The sequence below is a fragment of the Pelophylax lessonae genome (assembly GCF_965119305.1).
Source record: "Pelophylax lessonae genome assembly, chromosome: 5".
In the NCBI taxonomy this organism is placed as follows: Eukaryota; Metazoa; Chordata; class Amphibia; order Anura; family Ranidae; genus Pelophylax; species Pelophylax lessonae.
Window position 1 is genome coordinate 384,043,231 of NC_138772.1, and position 26,338 is coordinate 384,069,568.

General features: G+C 41.7%; 1 protein-coding gene across 1 annotated transcript in view; it reads left to right on the forward strand.

Annotated features, from left to right (window-relative positions):
- APCDD1 (APC down-regulated 1) overlaps window positions 1-26,338 on the forward strand; it is a 78,941-nt gene that overhangs the window by 43,618 nt on the left and 8,985 nt on the right. Inside the window, exons 2-3 of the mRNA XM_082258519.1 lie at window positions 8,315-8,495; window positions 11,570-12,101. Coding sequence (XP_082114645.1) covers window positions 8,315-8,495; window positions 11,570-12,101 — 713 coding nt within the window. The remainder of the gene's footprint in view (window positions 1-8,314; window positions 8,496-11,569; window positions 12,102-26,338) is intronic.

Here is a 26,338-nt window from a genome sequence, read left to right on the forward strand (position 1 = left end):
CTGTGCATACTAAAGTAACATTTAACCTTTTTTTAATTAAAATAACATGTTATACTTACTTGCTCTGTGCAATAGCTTTGCACAAAGCAGGCCCGATCCCCTCTGGGGTCCCCAGCCGGCATTCCAGGCTCCTCTTCGGCGAGTGCCTTCGCAGGGCACCCAGCTTTCTCCCGAGCTGCCCTGTCTCATCACAGAATTTGAGTGACAGCAGCGTGAGCCAATGGCTCCCGCTGCTATCAATCTGACCAGTGAGGAGGGAGACAGTGGCAAGAGCTGCTGGCGTGCACATCATTGGATTGGATCGGGCTCAGGTAATGAAAAGAGGGGGGGGGGGGGTCTGGAGGGATCCTGCAACACAGAAGGTTTTTTACCCTAAAGCATAGAATGCTTTAAAGTAAAAATCCCCAAGGCTTTAGAACCACTTTAAGTGCCGGTTCACATATATGCAATGATAGACATTGCATGTGATTCAGAGCGCATTGCTCTGAAAATCACATGCGATGTCTCTGCGATGTGAACTCAGCCATACAGATTGTATGGTTGAATTTGCATCGCATTTGGACACAACTCGCACAGGACCCTTTTTTGGGTCCGCACCAGAATTGGATTGCATGGGTTTTCACACCTATGCAATCCGATCCATGTCCGAACTGACAGTTTGCACTGCGATATGCGAACTGATCTGGGGGTGTCGTTAACTTTTTATTGACACCCCCAGCGATTCGCATATGGCAGTGTGAAGTTGTGCAGTTGAACCCGCAGTGGATTCGCAGGGTTCCTGCATCGCATTTGTGTGAACCAGGACTAAGTTCCTGAAATCTTTACTGATATGTTTTATCCCTCAGACCTTTCACCATTTTTGGGCTCTTTCTATCTTATAAATATCTTTAAGTGAGATCCCCAGAACTAGACACAGGATTCTAAATAAGGTCTAACTAAAGATCTATATAGGGGAATCAGAACCTCCTTCCTCCTGCTGCTTCCCACTGCATGGCCACACTGTTTGCTCATTCATCAGAAATAAGTACCCCTAAATGTCTGTAGTGCTGACCAACACTGTACCCCCCGTATTGTACTCTATTAAGGGACTCTTTTTCTTCGGTGCATTATTGTACATTTAGAAACATTAAAATGAAGTTTCTATTGTTTTGACCAATCTTCCTGCAATGCCAAATAATTTTCCATATTAAAGACACCACCTGGAATGTCCACCCTATTACACACCTTTGTGTGATCAGCAAAAATATATACCTTGCCCACCAAATCTTTAGTATTATCACTTACAAATAGATTAAATAGAACTAGACCTTCATATCCATCAACAAGCACTTTAGACTATTATAAGCCCCACACAGCTGGATTCTCATGTGATCATCACATTCAATGCTTCAATTTGACCCAAACCCAATGTGGATTATACATATGACACTTTTGGCAGCTTTTCTTCAGCTTTCGACCAGAAAAATATTTCCTTTAAATCAAGTATTACACAGAATCTTTCATTCATTGTTTCCGCTCTCGTCCAGCTTGGAGCAACTAATTAAAACCGATTAAAGATACCTTAAGTCCCCCTTCACATCGGCACGATTTGACAGGTTAAATTGCATGTCAAATTGCAGCTTAGTGCCGGAAATCAGAGCATCCCAATCTGTGCGATGCCGACTTTGAGGCTCCACACCGATTTTCAAAAGTTGTTCCTGCACAACTTTTGGTGACTTCCGGGGCGATTTCAATAGATATCTGTGCATGAACAAATCTGTCCCCAAAAGTCGCACTGAAATGCAGCTTTGAAATTGTGCCAGTTCAGGTGAACTGGCACGATTTCAAAGCCACATTCAGTGTGAATGAAGGCTAGGATTCAGATATTTTGAACACTTTCCACCACAGTTATAAATACTTGGTTGTGCAAAACTGGGCTACAAATTGAAACCATGGGTGCTGGCAGATTGCTGGTTAGCATTTAGTTCCATGCGTGTGGTGTTTTGACAGTCGACGGTAGAGATCCAATAGTGAAAAAAAAAAACGGATTCTTATATGATCCCCGGTTCTATCCTTTTCTTTTAATCTTGGCCAATCTTGGAAATTGTAGAGTCAACAAACGCATGCATTTCCAAATGGTTGATATGGAATTAATATCTAAAACTTTGCTTTAGTTTTTGGAAGATTTACCCTAACGTTCCATTCTGCTCACAATGGCAACCAGGACAGAGAGGGCAAATCTCCCTATTAGGGACACAGACATCAAACAAAGCCTGACAGGGATTCTAATACTTTAACACTTTGTACAAAACTCCAAAAAAGTTTTGACTATACATAAGCTTTGATTACATCTAAAGCAGAATTCACAATTAAAGTAGAACTACAGGCAAAACCCATAACCCCAATCAGATGTTTTTTCTCCATCTGTGTCCCATTGCTGAGATTTCTCTTCACTTCCTGTCCAAGAGCCAAAAAGGAAGTGAGGGGAAATCCCTGCATACTAATGGAATTCCTTGGGGACCCCCAGATCACCAGAACGAGTGTCCCCATTGGAATATTTCCCTTATGTTACTTTTCTGGGGACAACCCAAAATTTGTGATTTTCTTACTTTCACTTTCAATGATAAAGGTAAACAGGACAAATAGAGAGGGTGAATCTCCTTAACGGGGGCACAGACAGCAATAAAAACTGACTGGGGTTCTAATCCATCCCCATTCTATCCAAAACGAAAAGTTTTGCCTTTAGAAGTCAATAATGATGGGCACATTTATTTGATTGCTGATGGGTCAAGCAGTTTCGTACATGTGACAATATGCAGGAACCTGCTTTTTGATAATTGGGTCAGCTCTTCTAATATTCTGTGTTGAAGCTTTGAACCGCATGATCCTTATTTCCTTGCTGTCACTTTCATGTTTGTGGTATCTGTGATGGTTTCCCCTCTAACAATGAACCTTTTCATCTTTCTTCATTACCAGATTTTTCATCATTTGCACGAAAACAGATTAGCAGAGTTTAGAGAAGCCAATTCTCTATACTGTTGTATCTCCTGCATTTTGGGCACATTACCCTTTTCAGGCATTGATGATGACAGAATTATATTTATTTGGGCAAGGTGTACAGGAAGCATTGTGCAATACAGCTAGCATGTTCATCCAAAGTAAACCAGGTTACAGTTTATGTCTGATAACTTAGTTCTTATTGATTCATTAATAATGGAACCTGTTGTTTTATTTGCCAATTTTATGTAATGTTGTATTTTTACAGTAAAAAGACAGTTGATTTGTAATCCCAGTATTAAGGGATCAGTACGCCCCAAAACTGGTAATTATTTAGTTGCTGAAGAGGTAAATAACCTGATAGAGAGGCCCGGAGTAAAAGAAAAGCAAGACATGAACAGAGGGCCGGCATGACAGGGGTTAAAGGGTCATGGGATGGAGAAATAGTTAAAAAGAAAAATATATATATATGTACTTAGTTTTAATTGGTTCCGGAGTGGGAGTAATTAATGGATGGGAGGAGTTGCAGGAGGGGGATTGGCTAGGCAGAAGTGGGGGCAGATCTTCAGTTGAAGGGAGATCAGCCAGGGGAAAACTTCCCTCCTGCCCGCCCTGTTATTTTACCCCCCACTTTTGATTACGCACTTTATTGGGATTGGGGAATTGGGTTTACTGTTATCAAGCGGATGGCGGGGTGCAAGGTCCTTGTAGGTTACTGTGGGCACTAAAAAGGGTACTTGGTAGGGACCCATCTGAGGTACGGATCCCAGTTGTTATAATAGAGGTATCTGCGGCTGGTTGTCTCCGAGTCGGTGGTGTTATGGCTGGAGGCCTGTTTTAAGTAGGTTGCAGGTATTTCTTCTTGTGAGTGAAGCCTACTAGGACCTTGAGGCTCCAGCTCTACTGTATTTACATTGTATTCACGTTGTTATGTTTTATGTTATTTATTACTTTGGTTAATAAAAGGCTGCTTTTGCCATTAACTCTAGTTGATTGTCAGCGTGGTTATTAAAGGGTTGGAGGGAGCGGTATAGGTCAAAGTGGAAGATGGCAAGACATCTTTAGTACGAAGCAATGGGAGGGGAGAAGCCGCTCAGGTGTGTGTTCCAAACCTGGTGCAGGTCAGATCCGTAATCCAAGAACTGTAGAAATCCAAAATTTGAGACCGCACTTAAGGTCTATGTTGAAATCAAAAGGTATCCTTTATTCTTCATAAAAGAAATAGACAGACAGTGTGCAGACAGACGTGCCAGGTTGACGCGTTTCACTACGCTGTAGGTCGCTTACTCATAACCACATAACCATATGAGTAAGCGACCTACAGCATCGTGAAACGCGTCAACCTGGCACGTCTGTCTGCACACTGTCTGTCTCTTTCATTTATGAAGAATAAAGAATACCTTTTGATTTCAACATACACCTTGAGTGCGGTCTCAAATTTTGGATTTCTACAAGACATCTTTAGTACCCTAGTCAAGATGCTAAAACTCTGTTGGTAAAATATCTGCTTTAGACTTTCTGGATCTACACAACTGTTGTGGCCATTATGTGGGGGTCAGAATCTTTAATGTATTTTATATTATGGATAATGCAGTACGAGGTTCTGGAAAACCAGTGGTGGGAACATTTATAAATCCCAGGTGGACATGAGCTTGGAAATATGACTGGGGGATCTCACTGAAGTATCCAGAACATGTCAGAAACCAAGGATTGACTCAGCTCACCAGGCTTGATGTAACTAAAATATACTTTTTTGGGGACCCTATAAAAATAGTCCAGTCAATAGATTGTAGTATGTTACTGTTGCTAATATCCACATATTTATACGTGCAACCATCTTTTTTCTTTTCTCTGTATTAACATTTTTTCAAGTTCAGAGTAGTACCCAATATAAATTCTATGTTCCCCCTTAGAACTTGACAAATCTATCCGAGATCAGTGTTGGCACAACAGTTGGAATGGTTTCTAAAATAAGAGCTAACTTACAAGGTATATTAGTCAAAACAGCCAAAGAACAGTGCTTTGATGGTCCAAGAGCTGATTTCTATGGCTGAGGCTTGAAAAGGTTTATCATTTTTCTACTGAAACTGAAATTTCAGGAGAAAAACACCTCATTTAAGCAACTACTCCTCCAAATATTTGACTTTTAAAGCTGATATCCAGCCAAACAGCTTAAAGTGGAAATGTGAGCAAAATAAAAAAAAATGATATATATGATATAGCCTTTCTGTCTTTGGTTTACTCAGTCCCCCATAACAGTTTTATTAACCATTGAGCCTGCCAGTAAGTCTGATGTTTGTTAACTTCCTTTTATAGACCAAACAGTCCATCAACCAGCAAACGCGGAAGTTAGAGGTTTTCAACAAATTATTTAACACTGACAGGGGCGCTTACAATGGCCAGCTTATATCCATGTAGTTATAAACTTTACATAACTTTGTATAAACTTTATATAACTATAGGTTTACATGTCCTTTAATGCACAGTGGTTTTAATATAAAATAAACTGTTATAACTTCCAAAAAATGACTAGCCAGGTCCTGCACCTCACTGCAAACTATACTGCAGTTAAACAGACCATGTCACAATCCATGTCTATTAGGGTAAATATATCTAATTAAAGTTTCAACATAAGCATATGGCAAGCTATATTATACTGAACATTCTTTGTCTTCATTCTGCTGAAAATCTTTTTAATCACCCTGATACTTTCAACTTATTTTTTATATGCATGCAGCTTCTCCCCCTCCCCCAGACCTGCTGTCAGCTTAAATTCTGCTATAGACCAAGGAAAAACTGCATTGGCAGTATTTGCAAACAGTGTAAGGCTTTCCCATCCCCTGCCAGGACCTCTTATTGCGTCAGGATTGGGGACAGGGAGCAGCTGCATGTGTCTGGATTGCAGAGGTGTCAGAGATGAGAAAAAAAAAAGAGGTCTATTTTCAGCACAGTGGGGGAAAAGTATTTTCAAAATACAGCATATACTACAGCTTGGGATGGTTATCCTATTTGGCATGAGGTGCTGACAGAGTCTCTTTAAAATACGAGGTGGTATAAAAATGTTTGGAGACTAGTTTTGTAACACGCCAACAGATGGCAGCACAAGGCTTCACACACAGTCATAGACCTTCATAAGTCAGCGTGCCAAAAGACATCCTGTGTACATCGGGAGCTGTGCAACTGGCGCTGTTCTGACCACGTGCCTTACCACGTCTGCTATTTTATCATGGACAGCAAGTTGGAACAAACGTGAGTTTCTTGCTGAAAACAACATAATCTCACTTCCGCACCAACCCTACTCACCATGGCGGCGGTTCCCCATCCGGAGGAGACTTCATGGAACTATAGGACAGAACCATTGCAAGGACTGTGATATACTAACACCTGGTGGCATACCCACATGGCCTTCCTCCATGTGATATATGGAGAGATGCTTCCATAGTACAATTTGTTTGGTGGCCCCAGGCTCTACTACCCCTGGGCTAATCATCTCTCTATATATATACCGAGTTCTGTACCTATCCATGATTGTCCCTTCGTTATTCATTACCATTTGTCTGCGGTGACAGTTATCCTGCAGATCAATTTCACAGAACCTTTTTCTTTGATCACAAGCAGGCTCCAGACGAAGCTTCTTTATGAGGCGAAACATGTAGAGCAACCTGATCAAGCATACTACTAATTTCTGTCATCATGCTTCTAAGTATACAAATATGTACATGTAGTCGCGTCAAGTGACTAAGAATATGAATATATGTATGACCACATCAAATAGAACTGCTGTATGTTATCTATTCCTGACTGGATAACCCATTTTGGCTCCAGTCAACTTTTTAATCAACAATTTTGTTTCTGTTTTGTTTTATGTTTTGTGTGTTTGCTCTCTGTGTTATGTTATTTGAATAAAATTGAAATTTTTTCTAAGAAAAATTTATGTGCCGGAAAATCCTTCCTTCCCAACCTCTCAATAAATTCTATGTAACAATTTGAGGATTGGCACCTTTAATAGTAACTTAAATGCTCAGATGGCTGCTATCTGACGGCATTATTATCAAACAACCCTACTCACCAGATTTGGCTCCTGCAGACTTCGTTCTTTTCCCGAAGATGAAGATCCAGCTCAAAGGTTGCCATTTTTACAGTGTTGCGGAGATCCAACACGAATCGCAGAAGATGCTTGACACGCTTCGAAAAAGAAGACTTCCAGGACACATTCCAGAAGCTGCAGTAATGCTGGGAGCGCTGTATTGCTGTGCAAGGGGGCTATTTTGAAGGTGATCGTGTGTAAACGTAGATAAAGTTCTTGTAAACAGAGCTAGTCTTGAAACTTTTGATACCACCTCGTACAACCAAACTCTCCAAATTACCTGCATTCTAACCAATCAGAGAAACATTCCCCAGTAATTTTTTACAGTGATTTGCAGAAACTCACAATTGGTGCTTCTCAATCCTCAACGCCTCTTTCCCAAACTTTCGGAGAGGGAAGTACTCACTGTAGGGTCAGATGATTTCACTCCTTACACTCCTCAGGGTGGCACCAGGGGGGCAGTGCATGACAGCAGGACCACCCTATAGGTCAAAGCCATGGTCATAGACATTATTTGAAGATTGTGCTGCAATCACAGGCTGCAGAGACAAAGGGAACAGCAACAATTGCTGAACATGAGGTATGGTGCTACCTATTCAATTGGTTATTCAAAAGGGTTTTATCATTACTTTAGAACTGAAGTTTCCAAAAAACAAATTTCCTACAGCTTTAGTGACCTAACTTACCTGTAATGAAGGTAAGTTAGGTCACTAAAGTGCAGACTGCTGGATCCTGTGCAAGTCTTCAGTGCAAGGATGCCAGTCCTATTTCTGTTCTTGAACTTCCAGCACTGTGGTAGTTAAAGTATAACTAATGGCAAACTTTTTTTTAGGGTGGAGTTAGATTAGAACATCGGTTTATTTTGCTGTCTGTGGCCTTGTTAAAGAAATTCATCCTCCTTGTTTTTTTGGGTTTTGGGTTTTTTTGGGTTGTCCCAAGAAAAGTAAAAGTGGGGAAAAGTAAAAGAGGTCCTCCTGATGAGGACCAACCCCCTCCTCCACTCTCATCCTTTAAAAGAAACCCATGCATTGATTACATTGCATGTATCACAATCTGTGCATGGGGGAAAGAATCTTGTCATTCATCAAGCTGTCCCCCATGTACAGATCAGGCTACATTCAGTATAACCAATGCATGGTGCATGGGCTTCTCTCAGTGGATTAGAGGGAAGAAGGTGGCGGCATCTGCACATTTTCACTGTGTTATTAAAAATGAGCTACAGATTTAAAATGGTTTGTTGTTCTTTTTCAGGTCTGGGAAGTGGATCCAATGTGCTATTAACAGACAGGTCACAGCACAGGTCCTTGGAGAAAACCGCATGGAGATCCTACAAAGAATCACAATGTCACCACATGCTAAAACATCTTCACAATGGAGCTCGAGTCACTGTGCAGATGCCTCCAGTGATCGAGGGACAGTGGGTCTCAACAGGGTAAACACATTTCATCCTCATATTAAAAAGATTTTGTTTTCTTGTCTAATTTAAAGGTTTGAAATGACCAACACACATTAGGCCCCTATCACCCATTACGCTTGAATGTCTACAAGTTTAGATGTCAGCCAGGCTCTTCATTGGGCATGGAAGATGAGAAGAGATATCATATAATCAGGCCACCATTGCTGAGTGAAGGAGAACAGAGAGAAAATGGAAATTTCTAATGTTTAAATTCAATATTCCCCAATCAGTCATAGAAATAAGCAAACCTTTGCAGCCTTTTGCAAAATGTAAACCCTTTATTCAGCCACCCCTATATGAATGTTGTGAATAAATGTCTTCAGTTCTGCCAGGTTTATGTCAGAATCGGGTAAATACATCTGGCAGGAGAGAGGTGAGCTGCGTATACATTCCACTATCCCAGTAGAATTCAGCGAAACCCTACGTTTATTTCAGTTCCCCTAAACATATGATTAAAAGGCTCTTCAGCTTGGGGCATTCACTGCATTTTGGGGTATAGACCTATTATAATAAGTGTGTATCACAAACAGTGAGCCGTAGTGACCACTGCTGTCAAACTTTTGAGCTGCAGTGTCCGCAGGGCAACCAATGCGTAATTCTGACACTGTTTTTGCGCTTACTCTGGCTTGACAGTTCCTGTGTCCACTCATGAGCTAGTAGAGCTTCCAGCCACAACAGGCAGTCTCCTGTTTCCTTGTGGTCTGGCATGGGACATGCCAGGGGAACCTGTCTATGGAGAGTTTCCTTGCTGTCTGGCTTTAGAAGTGCTTGGCAAATTGTGGCTGTTTTTTTTTTTTTTTACATTTATATTTAGAATCTAGTACATTCATTCCTTACGAGGCTGTAACTCACAGGTTTTAATTCTCATGTCAGAGTGGGCTCTTTGAGAGTTTCAGAAAACAGAACCAACTCTATTATGCTTTGTGGTCATTAATGTAGCTGAGATTTTTTTTTTAAAAGCCGCACTCCCCACAACTGACATAGCCCTTGCAGATTATATAAACACATAGATGTTGTGCTCCAGAAAATAATTTACTATTGTGCTCTACAAACACTAGAGGGGGAAAAAATCATACTTGAATTAAAGTGTTACTAAACCCACAATAGTAAAACCAGCCTGTATATGCAGTAAAGCATGCTTGTTATACTCACTGTGGAACCTAAGGGGTTAATCCACTGCATTGTGTAAAAAGGCTGTTTAATCCTGTCTCCTTCCCCCTCTTCCAGAGTCCCCAAACCATCTCTGGATAGTACGGAGGATAGGTTACAATTTGCATACGCTCAGTTTGGTGTGTATTGCTAAAGTTTTTTTTTTTTTTCTTGGGAGAGTGCATGTGATCAGCACAGGGCCAATCAGCATTGTCCAGACAGAGGGTCAGGAGTCCTACATTTCCATGTTCTGTGTACTGTGGGAAACCAGATATAGTGAATGCAGAGTCCTGGATTTAGTAAAACACTTTAGGGCCCTTTCATGCTATTGGAGTGATCGGGTCTGCTTGTCTGTTTTCCATGGGCCACCCATTGTCCTCTATGGGGATGCAGATGCCAGCGGACATGTGTCTGTTGACACCTGCCTTGCATCTGATCTGACAAGATCTGCTGAAAACAGACTTATGGCGATACGTTCGCCATCTGTCCAGCTGGTCGGATCAGATGACAATCGGATGGAAACAGATGGTGTTTGCGGTTCTTAAACTGGAAGGCCCCAGTTTATTTTAAAGTAAAACTAAAATTCCTGTTACTGGCCCATCATATATGAAAGCGTCTTAGGTTCCATTCCCACCAGGAAGTTTGACCACGCGCACACTTTTTTTTTTTTGCACATTTCTGCGTGTTCCTGCGCATTTCATTTAGGGCAGTCCATTAAATTCAATGGACTGCCCTATATGCAGGAAACATAGCGCCACACCAAAATGTATATTAGCAAGATACGACAGGGTGTCATTAAGAATAATGAACTTCTTCACGTCTGCAAATGGGCAGTGCGTTTTTGTGCGTGGCGGGATTGTGAGTGCATTCTTGCAATGCACTGGTGTGAACAAAGCTTTAAAGGTGAGCTCCAGGAATTATATCTGAAAAGGCAACAGTATATAAATAGAAGGTATGAATTTCACTTACTTCCTGCTGTCCCTTCTGAGATAAAGCTCTCCTAAAAACAGAAATGAAGTGCAGTGGTACTGTTACTCTAATGTTTTCTTATTAAGTTAGTCACAGCAATGGAAATCTATGGGTCTGCCATTGCAAACACTAATTTATTTTAGAAAATAGCAAGACAGTAATTATTGCTAGCTTCTATGACAGCTGCTAGAGATAATCGCAAGTAAAATCCGGCAGGATGGTTGTACCCAAGTTGATCAATCGTTCAACTTGGTATATTCAGCCTGCCCATACACGTTTTAAATGTCGGCTGAGATTCGAACAGTCAATGGCTAGCCTAAGAGACACAGCCGGAAACAATAGAAGATCTATCCAAAGCCAAAGAATATCCCCTCATAAAAAGCCTTGTTGCTCGTTGGAAGATACCCCTTCACCTCTTGGTCCTGTGTCAACTTAGAAACGTTGGGTTTCCCATCACCTTCTTTACAAAGGACAGTGGTCACCAGGACCAGTAGAGAAGGTAAATCTATCCAACAGGAAAAAAGAGCAATAAAAACTTGATAAGATTCTAACTCTTCCCTATTCTATCCGAAACTAAAAAAAAAAAAAAAAAATTGGCTTTACATATACTTTACATGTTTAATATTGGCTCCTAAAAATTAATAAATAATACGGGGGGGGGGGGGTAGGTTGTTTATCAGCCAGTTAGCTGCCAGTTTTAATTTTTATAAGAAATGTTATAACATATTGCTTTGGGTAGACAAGGGATACGTAAGTTGTTATTGTTTTCCGTAACCCCAATAGGGAGATTTAACCTCCTGTCCAGTCCTGTGACAGGATACAAAAAAAAAGGGGAGCAGTTATTACTGGGACAGGAAGACACAGACAAATAGCAATGCTATAGCTTCTGCCTTTCATTAATATCTTATGAATATCTTGTCATATTTTTACAGATGTGAACTTCGATCAGGACCAGAATTCATCACAAGATCCTACAGATTTTATAATAATAATACATTTAAAGCTTATCAGTTCTATTACGGAGGAAACCATTGTACAAATCCCACATACACCTTGGTCATTCGTGGAAAGATCCGTCTCCGGCAAGCATCTTGGATCATCCGTGGTGGGACAGAGGCTGATTATCAGTTGCACAGTGTACAAGTGATACCCCACAGTGAAAACATGGCTGAAAAACTGACCTGGATGGTAAACACCACCTGTCCTGGTATTATACCCTCTGGCATGCCCTGGAAAACAGATGGCACTTACGATTTGTGGAAGGAAGACAACAGTTGTAGATGTTTAGAGGCTCTTAACTTTGCAATGCATGAACTTCAGCTCATCCGTGTGGAAAAGCAATATTTACATCACAACTTGGATCATTTAGTAGAAGAATTGTTCTTAGGGGATGTTCATACTGACAGCTCCCAGAGGATGTATTATAGACCATCCAGTTACCAGCCTGCTTTACAGAATGCCAAGGTAAGCACTATTATTTATAATCCTATTTATGATATGGATGACCATATAGCTGACCAAAAAGAGAGAGGAGCTTCCATAACCCTCCATTTAAAGCCCATCACCCTTTTAAAACCTACCTTAATTTTGTCTTCCCTAATTTGCCTTGACTCCAATATGGCAACTTTTGCTCAAATGTAAGGAAATTTTACTCATAACTAGTGACACTTTAGGGAACTTCTTCTGAGGAAAATAAAGACTGCCATAGCTGACTCTGTTCTGAAAATGTGAGTTATCATGCTGCTCTTTTGGCTTCAGTGTTTGTAGCATCTGACTAGAGCAAGGATGCTGATGAAGCATTATGGCTTCACTTTTTTTCCTTGTTTCATACTGATTCTGGGTTTGTGACTTAGAATACTGTTCCCTTCACTAGACATTTTAATAAATTATACCTTTAAGTATGCACAAGATGCACTTTGCTTGTTTTAACTTGTGTTTATTAGATTAACCACTTCAGCTCCGGAAGGTTTTACCCCTTTAATGACCAGGCCATTTTTTGCGATTCTGCACTGCGTTACTTTAACGAAAAATGGCGTGGTCGTGCAATACTGTACCCAAGATTGCTTTAATAAAGGCCTGGATTCTTTCCTAGGTGTACATAATATAAATGGGTACTAATATTTATAGGTAAAGTAATCCAGGGAATATCCAATTGCCTGTCGGAGGATCAGGAAGGATTTTTTTTTCCCTGCTGTAGCAAATTGGATCATGCTTTGCTGGGATTTTTCGCCTTCCCCTGGATCAACTGCAGGTATAGGATTGTATATGGGATTGTATGGTTGGGTTTCCTTTACTGTGTTTTGCTTTTTATTGGTTGAGCCAGATGGACTTGTGTCTTTTTTTAACCTGACTAACAATGTAACAATGTATATAATGACCTTCATATGCCATAAATGTCTATGCATAAAAAAGTTCTATTAGAACAAGTCCACTTAAAGGATGGCTGCAGCTCTTCTTTTTAAGGGTACTGGGTTCCTTTGTAAGCTGTAAAGATAAATGGTAAAGAAGGCGCCACCATCTAAGTGTATCTGTTTAATAAAAAGTAATAAAAAAACAAAGCTTCCTCTGGTTTGACAAAGGAGTGGAATCGTTCTGAAACATATTACCACCTACTTTGCGACGTCATCACGCCCCAATGTCGTTTCGGGTCCAAGCCCCCCATGCCTGCTTGCTTTACAGCTTGGTTGTGGTTTTCACCTGCAGCTTTCTCTGCCTGCCAGCCTGCCCAGCAGAACTCCTTCAGCGTACATCCAGCCACGCTCTCATTCATTCATAGCGGGAGTCACGTATGTTCCATCCAGCCTCCTCTTGACCTCTGCAAGCTTGACACTAACCAGCCATATGGCATTGATGATTTGCCTGTATCCCTTTCAGTTTTGTGAGTGCAATCTTTTATCCTTGCCTTTATTTACTTTTTTAATAAACAGATACACTTAGATGGAGGTGCCTTCTTTTCCATTTATCTAAAGCAAAAATGTCCTTTATTGTCCTTTAAATTGATCAGTGTATGATTGAGCCGGCCTGCTGCGAGTAATTATGTTGCGGCGTAACCCTTGCGTCCATGGCAGTAAAAGGGTTAAAGTCAGCTGAAATGCTTAGGCAGTAAGAAGTATAACATAATCTTAATATGTTTTTCTCAGGACCAGAAAAATAACATTAGTAAAACATGATATGTGCTTTGCGTAAAAAAGAACCTAATTAAGGAGAACACAGGCAGTCAATTCAAGGTTGGCCTTTTCATCTGCGCTTGTCCGCTGCTTGCCGTTTTATTTAGTCTAATTGCAGCTCCTCAGAGACCATGTTAAGTAACAAGACCCTGAGCCGAAGAGCCATTTTCACACACAAACCTGTTTGTTTAAGCTCTTATCTTCCCCTGGGGTAATCTGAGCGTGATAAGGTTCAAACGTGAAGTGAAGTCAACGGCACTGTTTGTCAGTGTTGTCATCCTTCCATTAGTTTTGTTATTACAAATAATAATCTAGCTGTGTAGCTTAAATCCAGGCAAGCACACTCATAAAGTTTAAACATTTGCTGAACTGGCCAGGCGGGGGAATAACCAACGATGTCAAATTCTCCACTTGTTAGTGGCTTCACTTGTGGCTGCAAATGAGAGATAATGAAAGGCCCGGGCCTGCCATGTAGTGGAATTCCGCCATAACCACAGAATCAGCGTGGAAGAAAATTGGCCTTGTTCCAAATTCCTGCAGCTCTCATACAACTTCAAGGTGCTAAATCAAACTTTCGAAATACATCTATGAAGAACTGCAGCTCAAGGGCTTCTTTTAGGATTCTATATGTTCATTTTAGCTTGAAATTTACAAAATAAGGGCTTCATAAATTATCTTGTATAAGCCATGTCTGAGCAGAAAGATTTCGAGTAAATCAGAACAGGATTTTGAATATGCCCTTGTTCTCTCTATGAACTTTTAAACAGTAGCAAACCTGGGACTGCCAATATAGCCTTGTCAGCGACAGCTGCCACTGGATTTACTTCTAGGTGCACCTAGAAAGAAAGACTTTTCTTAAAAGTGGTTCCAAAAATAAATTATAGAAATAATATGTTTAAATTAATTAAAAATTGGAAACCGCCAAAAAGCCCCTTCATTTTGCCTTCCTAACTGACCCCAATGCTTTCTGCCAAAATGGTGAATTTTGCTAAATTATCCAGATTTTCCACATAAAATAAAAAAAAAAAAAAATCTTAATTGTGCTTTATTAGTATCCCTGGAAATCCTCCTTAAGACCTCTTTCACGCATGGAGCTGGGGGGGAGGGTGCATAAAAACAGGTGGTTTAACCAAGGTTTTATTGCCCCCTGGCTACCCACCAAATGCCTACTATGCAGCCAGAGAGGGCTGTTCAAATTTAACATGACATGGAAAAGATAAAATTGTAAAAAATAAAACTAAAAAAACATATCTAAGATTTCATTCATGGAGCAGTGGTCCTCAACCCTGGCCTAAAGGGCCCACTAACAGGCCAGGTTTGCAAGATAACTGAAATACATCCCAGGTGATATCATTTGCTGCTCAGTGATTGCAGTATTCTAGTCTGCATCTCCCCAAGGTAATACTTAAAATCTGGCCTGTTAGTGGGCCCTGAGGACCGGAGTTGAGGACCACTGCTCTAGGGGACACAGCAGCTCTACAGCTGCAGATCCTAAATTCACAGGTTTGCAGGTGAGGGCGAGTGACCCATAATGCACACTGTCTGCATTTAGAGCTGCACATGCACATACTTGTCAAATTAGGATTTTTGTACATGCTATTGTCTACGGCTGTACGCAATCGCCTATGACTCCCGGACACAGAAGTATGCTAATCCTTGATGGTGCATGGCCCTTTGTGGCCATGTAATCAAGGCCTAAAACACCCCTCTTCTACACAAACACATAATATGTGCATGAAAGACCTAACGATAATACCAACACACTAAGGGCCAATTCAGTGAGCATCAGTTAGTTGCCCTTAATCGGTGTGAGTTGCAGTTCATTGTTACAGCGCATTGCAGTGTTAATATTGTTTTCTATTTTTTCAATTTTCTTTTAAATTGCATCAATTCAACTCTTTGTCGGCAGTGCATTGCATAGCATTGCAGTGCATTGTAATGAAACATATGCCCGTGTACCTTTCATTTTTGCCATTTCGCAAAAAGACATTTAAAATTTGCAAATATTTTTTTTTCATTAACTCAATACAGTTTTATCGTATAGATTTAGTAGGATTATTTTGTAAGTTATGTTGTGTTTGTGTCTGCCTAATATATTGTTACGTTAATTTTTAGCGAAAATATAGTTTTGATAAATGTTTTTACAACTATTGCAAAAATCATTAGCACCTTTTTGTTTTACCAGTCCTTTGCTTTCAGAAAATGTATGGTTTGAGGGGTTTTTTTTTTACAAACTCTGAAAGGTGTACTTGAAAAATAATAACCTCCAGATTTTTAGAGTAAAGCTGGCTATACAATATGAAAATTTCTTTTGAAAATGTTCAGTTGTTCAATTTTCTAATCGTTAGTGGGGTCAAATCGACATTTGTTTTAGACCATAGTGAAGAGGAAATTTGAAGGTGCTGGATGGCAGTGAATGTGGTTTTCATTTGTGAAATTACATTAATTCAAAAATCGAATGTTAAAAGTAAACCAGTTTTTGAAGTACTTTTGAAAAACATTCGTCTAGTCATCAAATGTAGGAAGAATTTTCATATGAACATTCGTTCAAAAATATTTTAGCATATAGCCAGCTTAAGTTGCCTATTTATAGTTTTACATACCTTTGATTTTCACTGTTTTACAAAAGCCACAGTTTAAAATTTTCAGATATTTGTTATTTACGCAATACAATTTTAGATATAGCAGGAATTTTGTTAGAATTTTGTAAATTGTGTTTGTTCCGCTAATAATGATTTTATTGTAGGGTCTTTTACAAACTCTGAAAGCTGGGAAAAAAAGGGAAGAAGTGCAGTTTAAAAGTGGACCACAGGGCCTGGTAGGGAAAGGGTTAAAGATGGCTGGTAAAGTAAAGATATGGATAGGGTCGAAGGAACTAAACTAAAAAGCATGACACTCACTAAAAAATGTTCAGCATCTGACACTTTCATGAGTATCAAATGTCTGAACTCCCATATTGTTCTGCGGTTCCTTCTGTTGGACCATACATCTCTACAAGACACAGTAATAATGTAGTGGCCAGCAGGAAGTTTTACTGATGTTTTTTAAATTACTGACAGTGTCACTTTAAAGGAAACCTCTGTCTTAATTTCCAAAGTTAGATAAACTGTACCTGAGTGGCCTATGTCTGCACAGCAAGTATAGCTCAAGAATAAACTTTTTGAAATATATGTAGTTCATCTGGAGGGGAATGATTTATTTATTTATTTATGTTTTTTTTTTTACAAAACTAGAGATTGACTGAATATATGGATACATATTATTCATTTGGTGTTCGGTTTCTTTCAGACATGCCTGAGGCTGCCTAAGGGTGCCAAATGGACATATCATGATTATCTACAATGTTTCTTTAACTTCATATGTCATTTAACTATAAATAACTGTATTAGATGATGCATTATAAATAGACAGAGATTCCAGTAATTGCAGAAGCCTGTCTTTTATGTACTGTATATACATTTTGTTTGATCTCAGCAAGGCTGGTGAAGGAATTAGGTTCGCTGCTCCATACATCCCAATTATCAGATGCTCCTTGCAAGTTGTAACAAGACATGCACCTATTTGTTAGAACTTTTACATTTCCTTTTTCAAAACTAAAAAGTCAGTCAAATTGCACATGATTCAAATTGAAAGGACACACTGCACATTTAATTTGCTTTTAGATTAATTGTCAAGATAGAAATGTGAGAGCTGCCATTACTGCTGCAAGGTCTGGAATCACTATTCTTATTCACTACTTAGTAAGCCACCACCCTGAAACAATTATATGGGTCTAGAGCTTCAGCTTCACTTCTTGTTTTTGGCATCAAATGAAGAGAAGGTAGCAGCACATCCGAGAATAAAAGCCATTCCTTTATTAAATATCCATTAAATAGTACATCGAAGGGGCGTGTCCAAGGCGCGGATCCGGACGGTCGCATGTGAGAGACGCTCCGAGCACGGTTGAGCCTTCTAATCACTCCCCGGGGCCTTTTCGCTTGGAAATTTTATTCCCAAACTACCTGATCACCCCCGTGGGACCTTCTAGTGTATGCCTACCCCCAAGAAACGCAGGAAGAAGCCCGTTCAGCGGTCCCTGATGACATATCTTCTCCGAGTCAGGGAGAAGACTATGGCCCAAGATGGCGCTCACGGCTCACAGGCTTCGGCTGAAGCCTCGACCCAGGCAGTTCCTACTCCTGTCTCATCGGATCGCAGTGAGTACGCTCCACAACTGACTAAGGCAGACCTGGAGGATAGCCTTGCTAGCATGTACGACCGGATTGCACAAAAGTTCCAGGCTGAACTCCATAAGTCCACGAATACTCTCACTGCAGAGATAGCGGCCTTAGGTGGCAGGACGGACATGTTAGAGACTAAGCATGATGAGCTGACACTGGCTCATGCCGACCTGAGGAAAGTACATGAGTCGCTCTCGGAAACGGTTGTCCAGCTTCAATCACACCTAGAAGATCTGGACAACCGCAATCGGAGAAATAATTTGCGGGTGCGGGGGGTACCGGAGACCACCACAGATTTAGTAGCCGCAATGAAGAAGCTTTTTGGTTCTCTCCTCCCTGAGCACCCTGCCTCGTCCTTTGCGTGTGACAGGCTCCACAGAGCCCTCAGGCCTAAACCCACCCCAGACAAACCCCCAAGGGATATAGTGATGTGCCTTAAGGACTATGTCGTGAAAGAAGACATCCTCAGAGCTGCACGTACCACACAGCATATCCAACTGGAGGGGGTCACTATACAAATATACCCCGACATCTCCCCAACGACCTTGGATAAAAGGAGAAAGATGAAGGAAGTCACGTCTGTGCTCCAGACAGCCAGGATCCGGTATCGCTGGGGATTCCCTTTCAAACTTACGGTTCCCCATAATGGCTCCACCTATACAGTATTCAATGTGGTGGAAGGAAAGGAGCTCCTGGTGAAGCTGGGACTCATGGAACCCCAAAACAATCATAGGCTTCCTTCTACCCCCCGTCCATCTGCTATTTGGGCGACACCGTCACCACAGAGAGCCAACAACGGTGGAACCCGATCTAGGGATCGTGCTCCTTGATCACCTCTAACATGTAAACTTATGGGAGTCGAGCTAGCCCTGATTGGCAGCCCCCCCCCCCCGTGCCTTATTCTCTTTCTCCTATTTGGATTTGAGTACTGTATTCATATGCTGGAGGACGGGGGGGGGGGAGGGTATGGGTATTTTTGGATGCTCCAGGATGGTTTTTTTTGTTTTCTCTGGGCACCCTTGAAGGGACTTTATGCATTTTTGATTGAAATTTTTTTTTTTTTTTCATCTTCCTGCAGGAGTTGTTTTTCCTTTTTCTTTTTTTTTTTTGGGGCCATATAGAAGGCTCTCTGTGCCCGCCCATTTATTCCCCCCACTCTTCAGCACTTACTGTATTGCCGAGAATTCCCCGCACGATATTTGCAGCGGGGAAAGCAGCGGTACACAGCTTGATGCTGCAGGTTTGCTTCAAACCTAAAAGAGTGTAGGACGGTTTAGTCCTAAGTTACTCCTCTTTTGGAACCGGGGTTCTGTCCCCCGATGTTCTCCAGTGACTTGAACTGTGCATTTTTGTATTTTTTATTTATTTTTTTTTTGTTTATTGTTCTCTATATGAAAATAAGTTTCTCCCTTTTGTTCTATGTGTTCCTGATCTTATGTAGACCACCGGGTGCTGACGGGGATTTATCATCGGTTCTCCCGATCAATACACGGCCCATTGAGGTATCCTATCACTTGTTTAATTTTATCTCCATTGATATAATAGTGCCTTTTAGCCAATGGGGTAGCAACTTTCTCTTATATATCCAGTTATGGGATTGCGAGTAATCTCACATAATGTGAGGGGTTTTAATACACCTCAGAAGAGGCGGAAAGCATTCCGCTCCTATAGGCACCTGGGAGCGGATATCATTATGCTACAGGAGACGCATTTCTCTGCCCTGAACCACCCCAAATGTTTTGATAAAGCATATAATCAGGTCTATTTCACCACATATACTTCCAAGTCTAGGGGTGTCATGGTCCTGGTTCGTGGCTCCCTGCATTTTGATGTCCAACAGGTGTTTAGGGACCCAGACAGCAGATTTATCATAATACAGGGTACTATCCAGGGTAAATCAATTACAATTGCTAACCTGTATGCCCCTAATGTATCACAGGGTTCTTTTTTTCAACATTTTTTCCAGATCTTGGAGCGATACTCCTCTGCACATGTCCTGGTTGGAGGCGATTTCAACTTGGTGGCACATCCTATGTTGGACAAGAGCAGATCGGTGAGCACGGCCAATGCCTTCCCACGAGCATTACATAAATCATTGACCAACTTTCAATTAATAGATACATGGAGGGCACTTAATGTGGGGGTGAGAGAGTATACCCACTACTCGCACCCACATGACAGCTATGCCAGGTTGGACTATGTGTTCAGCTCTCCAGTTCTGTTAGCAAACTCTTCCTCGGCAGGTATTCATGTATGCCCATGGTCTGATCATCATATAGTATCTTTTGCTACGGAACATGTAGGTCTCCCGTTCTCCGCGTCCAACTGGAGAATGAATGACTCTATCTTTTCTAACCTAGAGACATTCACCACAGTAACTGAACACCTCCATGAATACTTTGCCCTTAATGACAACGGTGAAGTGTCTCCCCCTATGCTCTGGGCTGCCCATAAGGCAGTGATGAGGGGAAAGTTGATTGAGCTGGCCACCCAAGCCAAAAGGAAAAGACTGGCTGATATCCGCTTGTTGACCTCTGACCTACATAGACTATATCACCTACATAGCCAAACCCACTCTCCAGAGGTACAACATCAAATCTCACAAAAGAGAGTTGCTTTGGACTCTATTTTATCCTTGGCCACTGAGAAATCACTGAAGTGGGCGAAAGCAAGATTTCTATTACATAGTAATACAGCCTCGGCCGTGTTCACCAGGAAGCTCCACCAGTCTCTCCAACCGGCACATGTATATAAGGTAAGGGATGAAGGGGGCAGATTGGTCTCACATCCTAAAGAGGTACTGAATGTTTTTTCTCGGTTTTATAAGAAATTGCTTTCCCCTCCGGAGGTCGGCGACCAGGATGTATCTTATTCATGGGTAGATAATTTAGATTTACCGGTTCTATCTGGGGAGCAGCTTGGCAGTTTGAACGCCCCATGCACGGAAGAGGAAGTGGCAGCTGTGATCAAATCCCTTAAAACTTCTAAAGCTCCAGGCCCTGACGGATTTACGTCCACATATTATAAGAAATTTATAGACTTTTTATCTCCTAAATTGGCACGGGTCTTTAATTTTGTTTTACAAGGTAATCCGCTTCCCCCGGATATGCTACACGCCAACATGACTTTAATCCCTAAACCTAACAAGGATCACTCTCTACCCCAAAATTATAGGCCGATTTCTGTCCTTAACAACGATCTTAAAATCTTGGGGAGACTGTTAGCAGCTCGATTAGCACCTATAATCTCATCCCTGGTGGCCCCAGAACAGACAGGATTTATTCCATCCAGGTACATAACAGACAATATCCGCCTAGCGTCGGATATCATTCAGGATGCCGACCTATTCCACCGTAAGGCCTTGATACTGGGACTTGATATCAACAAAGCATTTGATAGTGTGCTTTGGCCATATTTGGATGTCATTCTGGCTAAGTTTGGTTTCCGGGGGGCTTTCGTGCATGGCTTTAGGGCTTTATACCGGGATCCCCAAACTAAAATAAAGCTGCCGGGCTGCTCTTCGGATCTTTTCCCCCTGGGTAGGGGCACCAGACAAGGGTGCCCCCTCTCACCATTTTTATTCGCACTGGCCATAGAACCCCTGGCTAGGGCTATCTGTAGTAATCCAGAGATCAAGGGATACACGAAGGGTTCGGAGGAACATAAAATTAGTTTGTACGCTGACGATGTGTTGGTGTTCCTGCCGGACCCTTTGGTCTCTCTCCCTAACTTGATACAGGTATTGAGGGACTTTGAGAGGGTCTCAGGCCTGAGTGTTAACCTTTCTAAATGTTCAGCCCTTTCGGTGAACATCCCTCAAGAAATAATGGACACTATCACTACCACATTTGGTTTTCCAGTCTCGAAACAGTCCCTGCAGTATTTGGGGGTACGTCTAGCTCCGTCCCTGTCAGCTATGTATAGCGTTAACTACCCTCAAGCTTTTGCCAAGGTAAAACAATGGTTGTCCCTCTGGCACTCTTTCCCAATCCCTTTCATGGGAAGGATAGTGGCAGTTAAGATGTCTATATTGCCAAAACTATTATACCTCTTTCGTGCCCTGCCGATTGTACTCCGGAGGGGGGATGTGGAGGACGTTCAAAGGGCAGTGAACAGATTCATATGGAAAGATAAGAGGCCCAGATGCGGAAAACCCACGGTTTATAGGCCTCTTTCTCAAGGGGGACTGGGAGTCCCTAGCCTGTGGCATTATTATCTGGCTGCTAGACTGGCCCAGACCGCACAATGGCATGCGGGAGCCCCGCTGCCACCTTGGCTGAGGTTTGAGACCGAGTCTGTTCGCCCCTTTAACCTTCAGGGCCTACTTTGGTCCTCCATGTCGCACCCTCGGGACTTCAAACAGCTTAATAGTATAGTATGGCACACTCTAAAGCTTTGGTCAGCATGTCATGACAGGTACCAGCTGCGCTCATCTAGACCTCCTTTAATGTCCTTTGTAGGTAATAAAAGCTTTGCACCGGCATTTACATCTCCTGACACCTATAACTGGTGGATACAACACTCCTTGACCACCCTCCACGCCTTGTTCCAAGATAACTCCTTTTACTCTTTTGAAGGCCTTAGGAACAGATATAATGTCCCGGATTCTGAACTCCATAGATTTATTCAAATCAGAGACTTTTATAGCTCTCAGGGCCCTTTGACAGGCTGCCTTGAATCTTCCCCCTTTGAATTAATCTGCCGTACCTCATCTAGAGATAGAGGGGTAATTTCGAGATTGTATAGTTACCTCAATGGCCTCCACCTACCTGACAAATCTCGGGCCATGTTGGCGTGGGAGGCTGATCTCGGAGTGGAACTGTCAGTTGAGTCGTGGTCTTCCATGCTACAAAATATGCATAAATGTACTAAATCAATGTCAGTGAAGGACACGGTCGTGAAGATCCACACTAGGTGGTACTTTACACCGGACAGGGTCCATAGGTTTTATCAGGTGGTCTCCGATCGCTGCTTTCGTGGCTGTGGTGCTCCGGGCACCATACTTCACACTTTTTGGGAATGTGGCAGACTATCTATGGTTTGGAATAGGGTATCAGAGGTGGTTTCCCAAATGCTGACATCAAGAATATCCATTACACCCCAGATGGGACTACTGTTTGCTAAAATTCCTGGTGCCCCTGCACCAATTCAGAGACTAGCACACACACTATGTTGCTCTGTGCTGTGGGCGGTGGCCCTTAACTGGCGGTCGGAGACGGTCCCTTGGACTCAGGTGATGTCGAGAATGGAGGCGATTAGGAGTATGGAGAGGGTCCATCACACATTATATGATACTATGCATATCTTCCATAAAAAATGGGAGAATTGGGTTGTGGGCTAATCCTGCTTTAAGTTTTCATGAGGTTACCCTTTTTCAGCACTCGGTGGTCTACTTGGGGGTCCTACCCCAGACAATAATTTATATCTCAGGAACAATCTGTTAATACTGTTACTGTTAGTTTTTCCGAAGTATGCACTAAGAAACTTGATATGATCAGAATATCAGGCTAATATACTATAGCACATTTATTATGACATCGATTTCCATGCCTTGCTTTCCAACTGGGACTCTGATATGTCTTATCATTCTTTGCCTTCTACAAACACATGACTATGCCCCTGGTTATTCAGCATGTGATGTCGCTGCCTTACATAACTTGATATACTGTATACCTTTTCATTTTTTTCTCTTTGGTATACATATTTACCTTACCATGTGCTATATATGACTTGTTTGGAATAATTTGTACTGACACAGCTTTGATATGTCATACTTTGGTTTTGTTTTTTTGTTTTTTTGGCTTTCTTGTTTATAAAGCCCAATAAAAACGTTTGTATTAAATAGTACATCGAAACATACACATAGCTTACAGCCGATCAGTAGAAGCGTTTCAAACTCCTGTTCCATCTTCATTACTTGGAATTACTCTGTAATGAGTAAGCACAGGAGTGTGAAATGCGTATACTGATCTGCTGTGAGCTATGTGTATGTGTCGAAGTAGCATTTAATGGATATTTAATAAAAGAATTGCTTTTATTCTCGGATGTGCCGCTACCTTCTCTTGGCAACTTTAAGTTTCAGCTCCCTCCATAAATTTTCTATAGAATTAAGGGCTGGAGACCTTAATGTGTTTCTTCTTAAGCCACTCCTTTGTTGCCTTGGCAGTATGTTTTGGGTCATTGTCATGCTGAAAGACCCATCCATGACCCATCTTCAGTGTTCTTGCTGAGGGAAGAAAGTTTTCATCAGAGATATTACAATACGTGGCCCCATCCATTGGTCCCTCAGTGTGGGAAAGTCAGTCTGTATTATAAAATCTTGGATGAGAACCTTCTTCTGTCAGCCAGAACACTGAATATGGGTCGTGGATGGGTCTTCCAGCATGACAATGACCCAAAACATATTGCCAAGGCAACAAAGGAGTGGCTCAAGAAGAAGCACATTAGGGTGATGGAGTGGCCTAGTCAGTCTGCAGACCTTAATCCTATAGAAAATCTATTAAGGGAGCTGAAACTTCAATTAGTCAAGAGCCAGCCAAGAAACCTTAAGGATTTACAGAAGATCAGTAAACAAAACTGGACTAAAATCCCTCCTGAGATGTGTGCAAACCTGGTTATCAACTACAGGAAACATCTTACCTTTGTGCTTGCCAACAAGGGTTTCCCCACCAAGTACTAAGTTATGTTTTGCTTGGGGATCAAATACTTATTTTACTCACTGTACTGCACCCTAATTTATAACATGTTTTATGTGTTTTTCTGGATTTTTGGTTGATATTCTGTCTCTATCATTTAAAATACACCTATGATAAAAATTGTAGACCCTTCATTTTTTTTGTACATAGGCAAACTTACAAAAATCTACAGGGGATCAAATAATTATTTTCCTGACTGTACATGCTTGGTTAAAAAACACTCTCTGACTGGATGAGGTGGAGATCTTGACATCATCACCTGGCCTCTCTACCTCCTCCAATCAGGGGTCACTTTGTATTTAACTACTTGCCGACCGCTCACATGGAGCGTACTGCGGCAAAGTGGCTCGATTCCATCCAGCGACGTAGACCTTCGTCGCTGGACTCCTCCCCCCCAGGGGCTCGCTCCCGCTGTATTCAGACACATCGAGAGTCGGGCCAGGGGAGGAGAGGCGGTGATCACCGCCGCTCTTCCCCGATCATCGGGGATCGAGTAAGGAAATCCGCCCGCTTGTGTAAACAAAGCGGGCGTATCTCCTATGTGACAGGCAGGGACAGAATACAGGATTCAGCATAGCTGAACCTGCGATCTGTGCCTGTGTCACACAGTTCCCTCCCCCCACACACTTCAGTAAGCACCAGGCATATATTTAACCCCTTTGGGAATCCACAGCAAGCTACCTCAAGCCAGTGCAAGGTTGGAGGGAGTAGTCAGTGACTTTGCAGTGCAAGCAGTGTCAGACGTTCAATGTTCTACAGTCCTGGATCTTTTGGACTTAAGTCAGAGTTTCAGCACAGCTTTCAGAGATACAGTGTGTTCAAAGCGCCAGTAAGCGTTGGCTAGCGTCAGCTGGCGTCAAGACAACGCTTACGGGTATTTTTGCTGTAAAGTCCCGGAATTGTACATAGTTCGAGCCAAAGCAGTATCCCACTCATTCCCTTCTCCCATCCCCTAAAAATACAATAAAACAACCAAACAAAGATTTTGTCAATGTGTCAGTTCTCACACGCAGGGTCGCAGCTCACATAGGCTGGAGAGGTAACCGGTGACAATGGCAGACCCACTCAGGCCATAGTCCTGGACATATTGCTACAAATATTACAGCTAAGAAAAACATAAATGAAAAAAAAATGGTGCCCAGGTGCACATGGGGCTCATCTTTGTGGTAGATATGAGCTGGTTACGTATTAGTCCAATCTGGGTTGAATCCCAAACACTTTAGATAATTTTGTGCATGTCTGATTTAGATGGTTATACAATAATTCTACATCTTTTACAATTATACAATAATGAAAAATAAAGTTTATATGTGGGATTCATATCTATTAGACTTGTGTAAGTACTTCTACATACAAAATATAGTCAGCTTAAAGAAAAACTTTAGGCAACAAGTGATTTTGGGGAACTGACCAAAGTGCTAAAGTAATATCCCAACTGGTGCTTTAGGTAGCCCTAAGTATCTGCTGCAACTTGGCATAATTTGACCAGAACATGCAGGCATCACCACTCCTGGGTAAAAGCTTAGTTCCTTCCCAAAACAATGGTTATATGAGTCAGGGAAGGTGGTCAACAGTAGTTGGTTATGTAGTAGAACAAGGCATTTGCATATTTCAAAGGT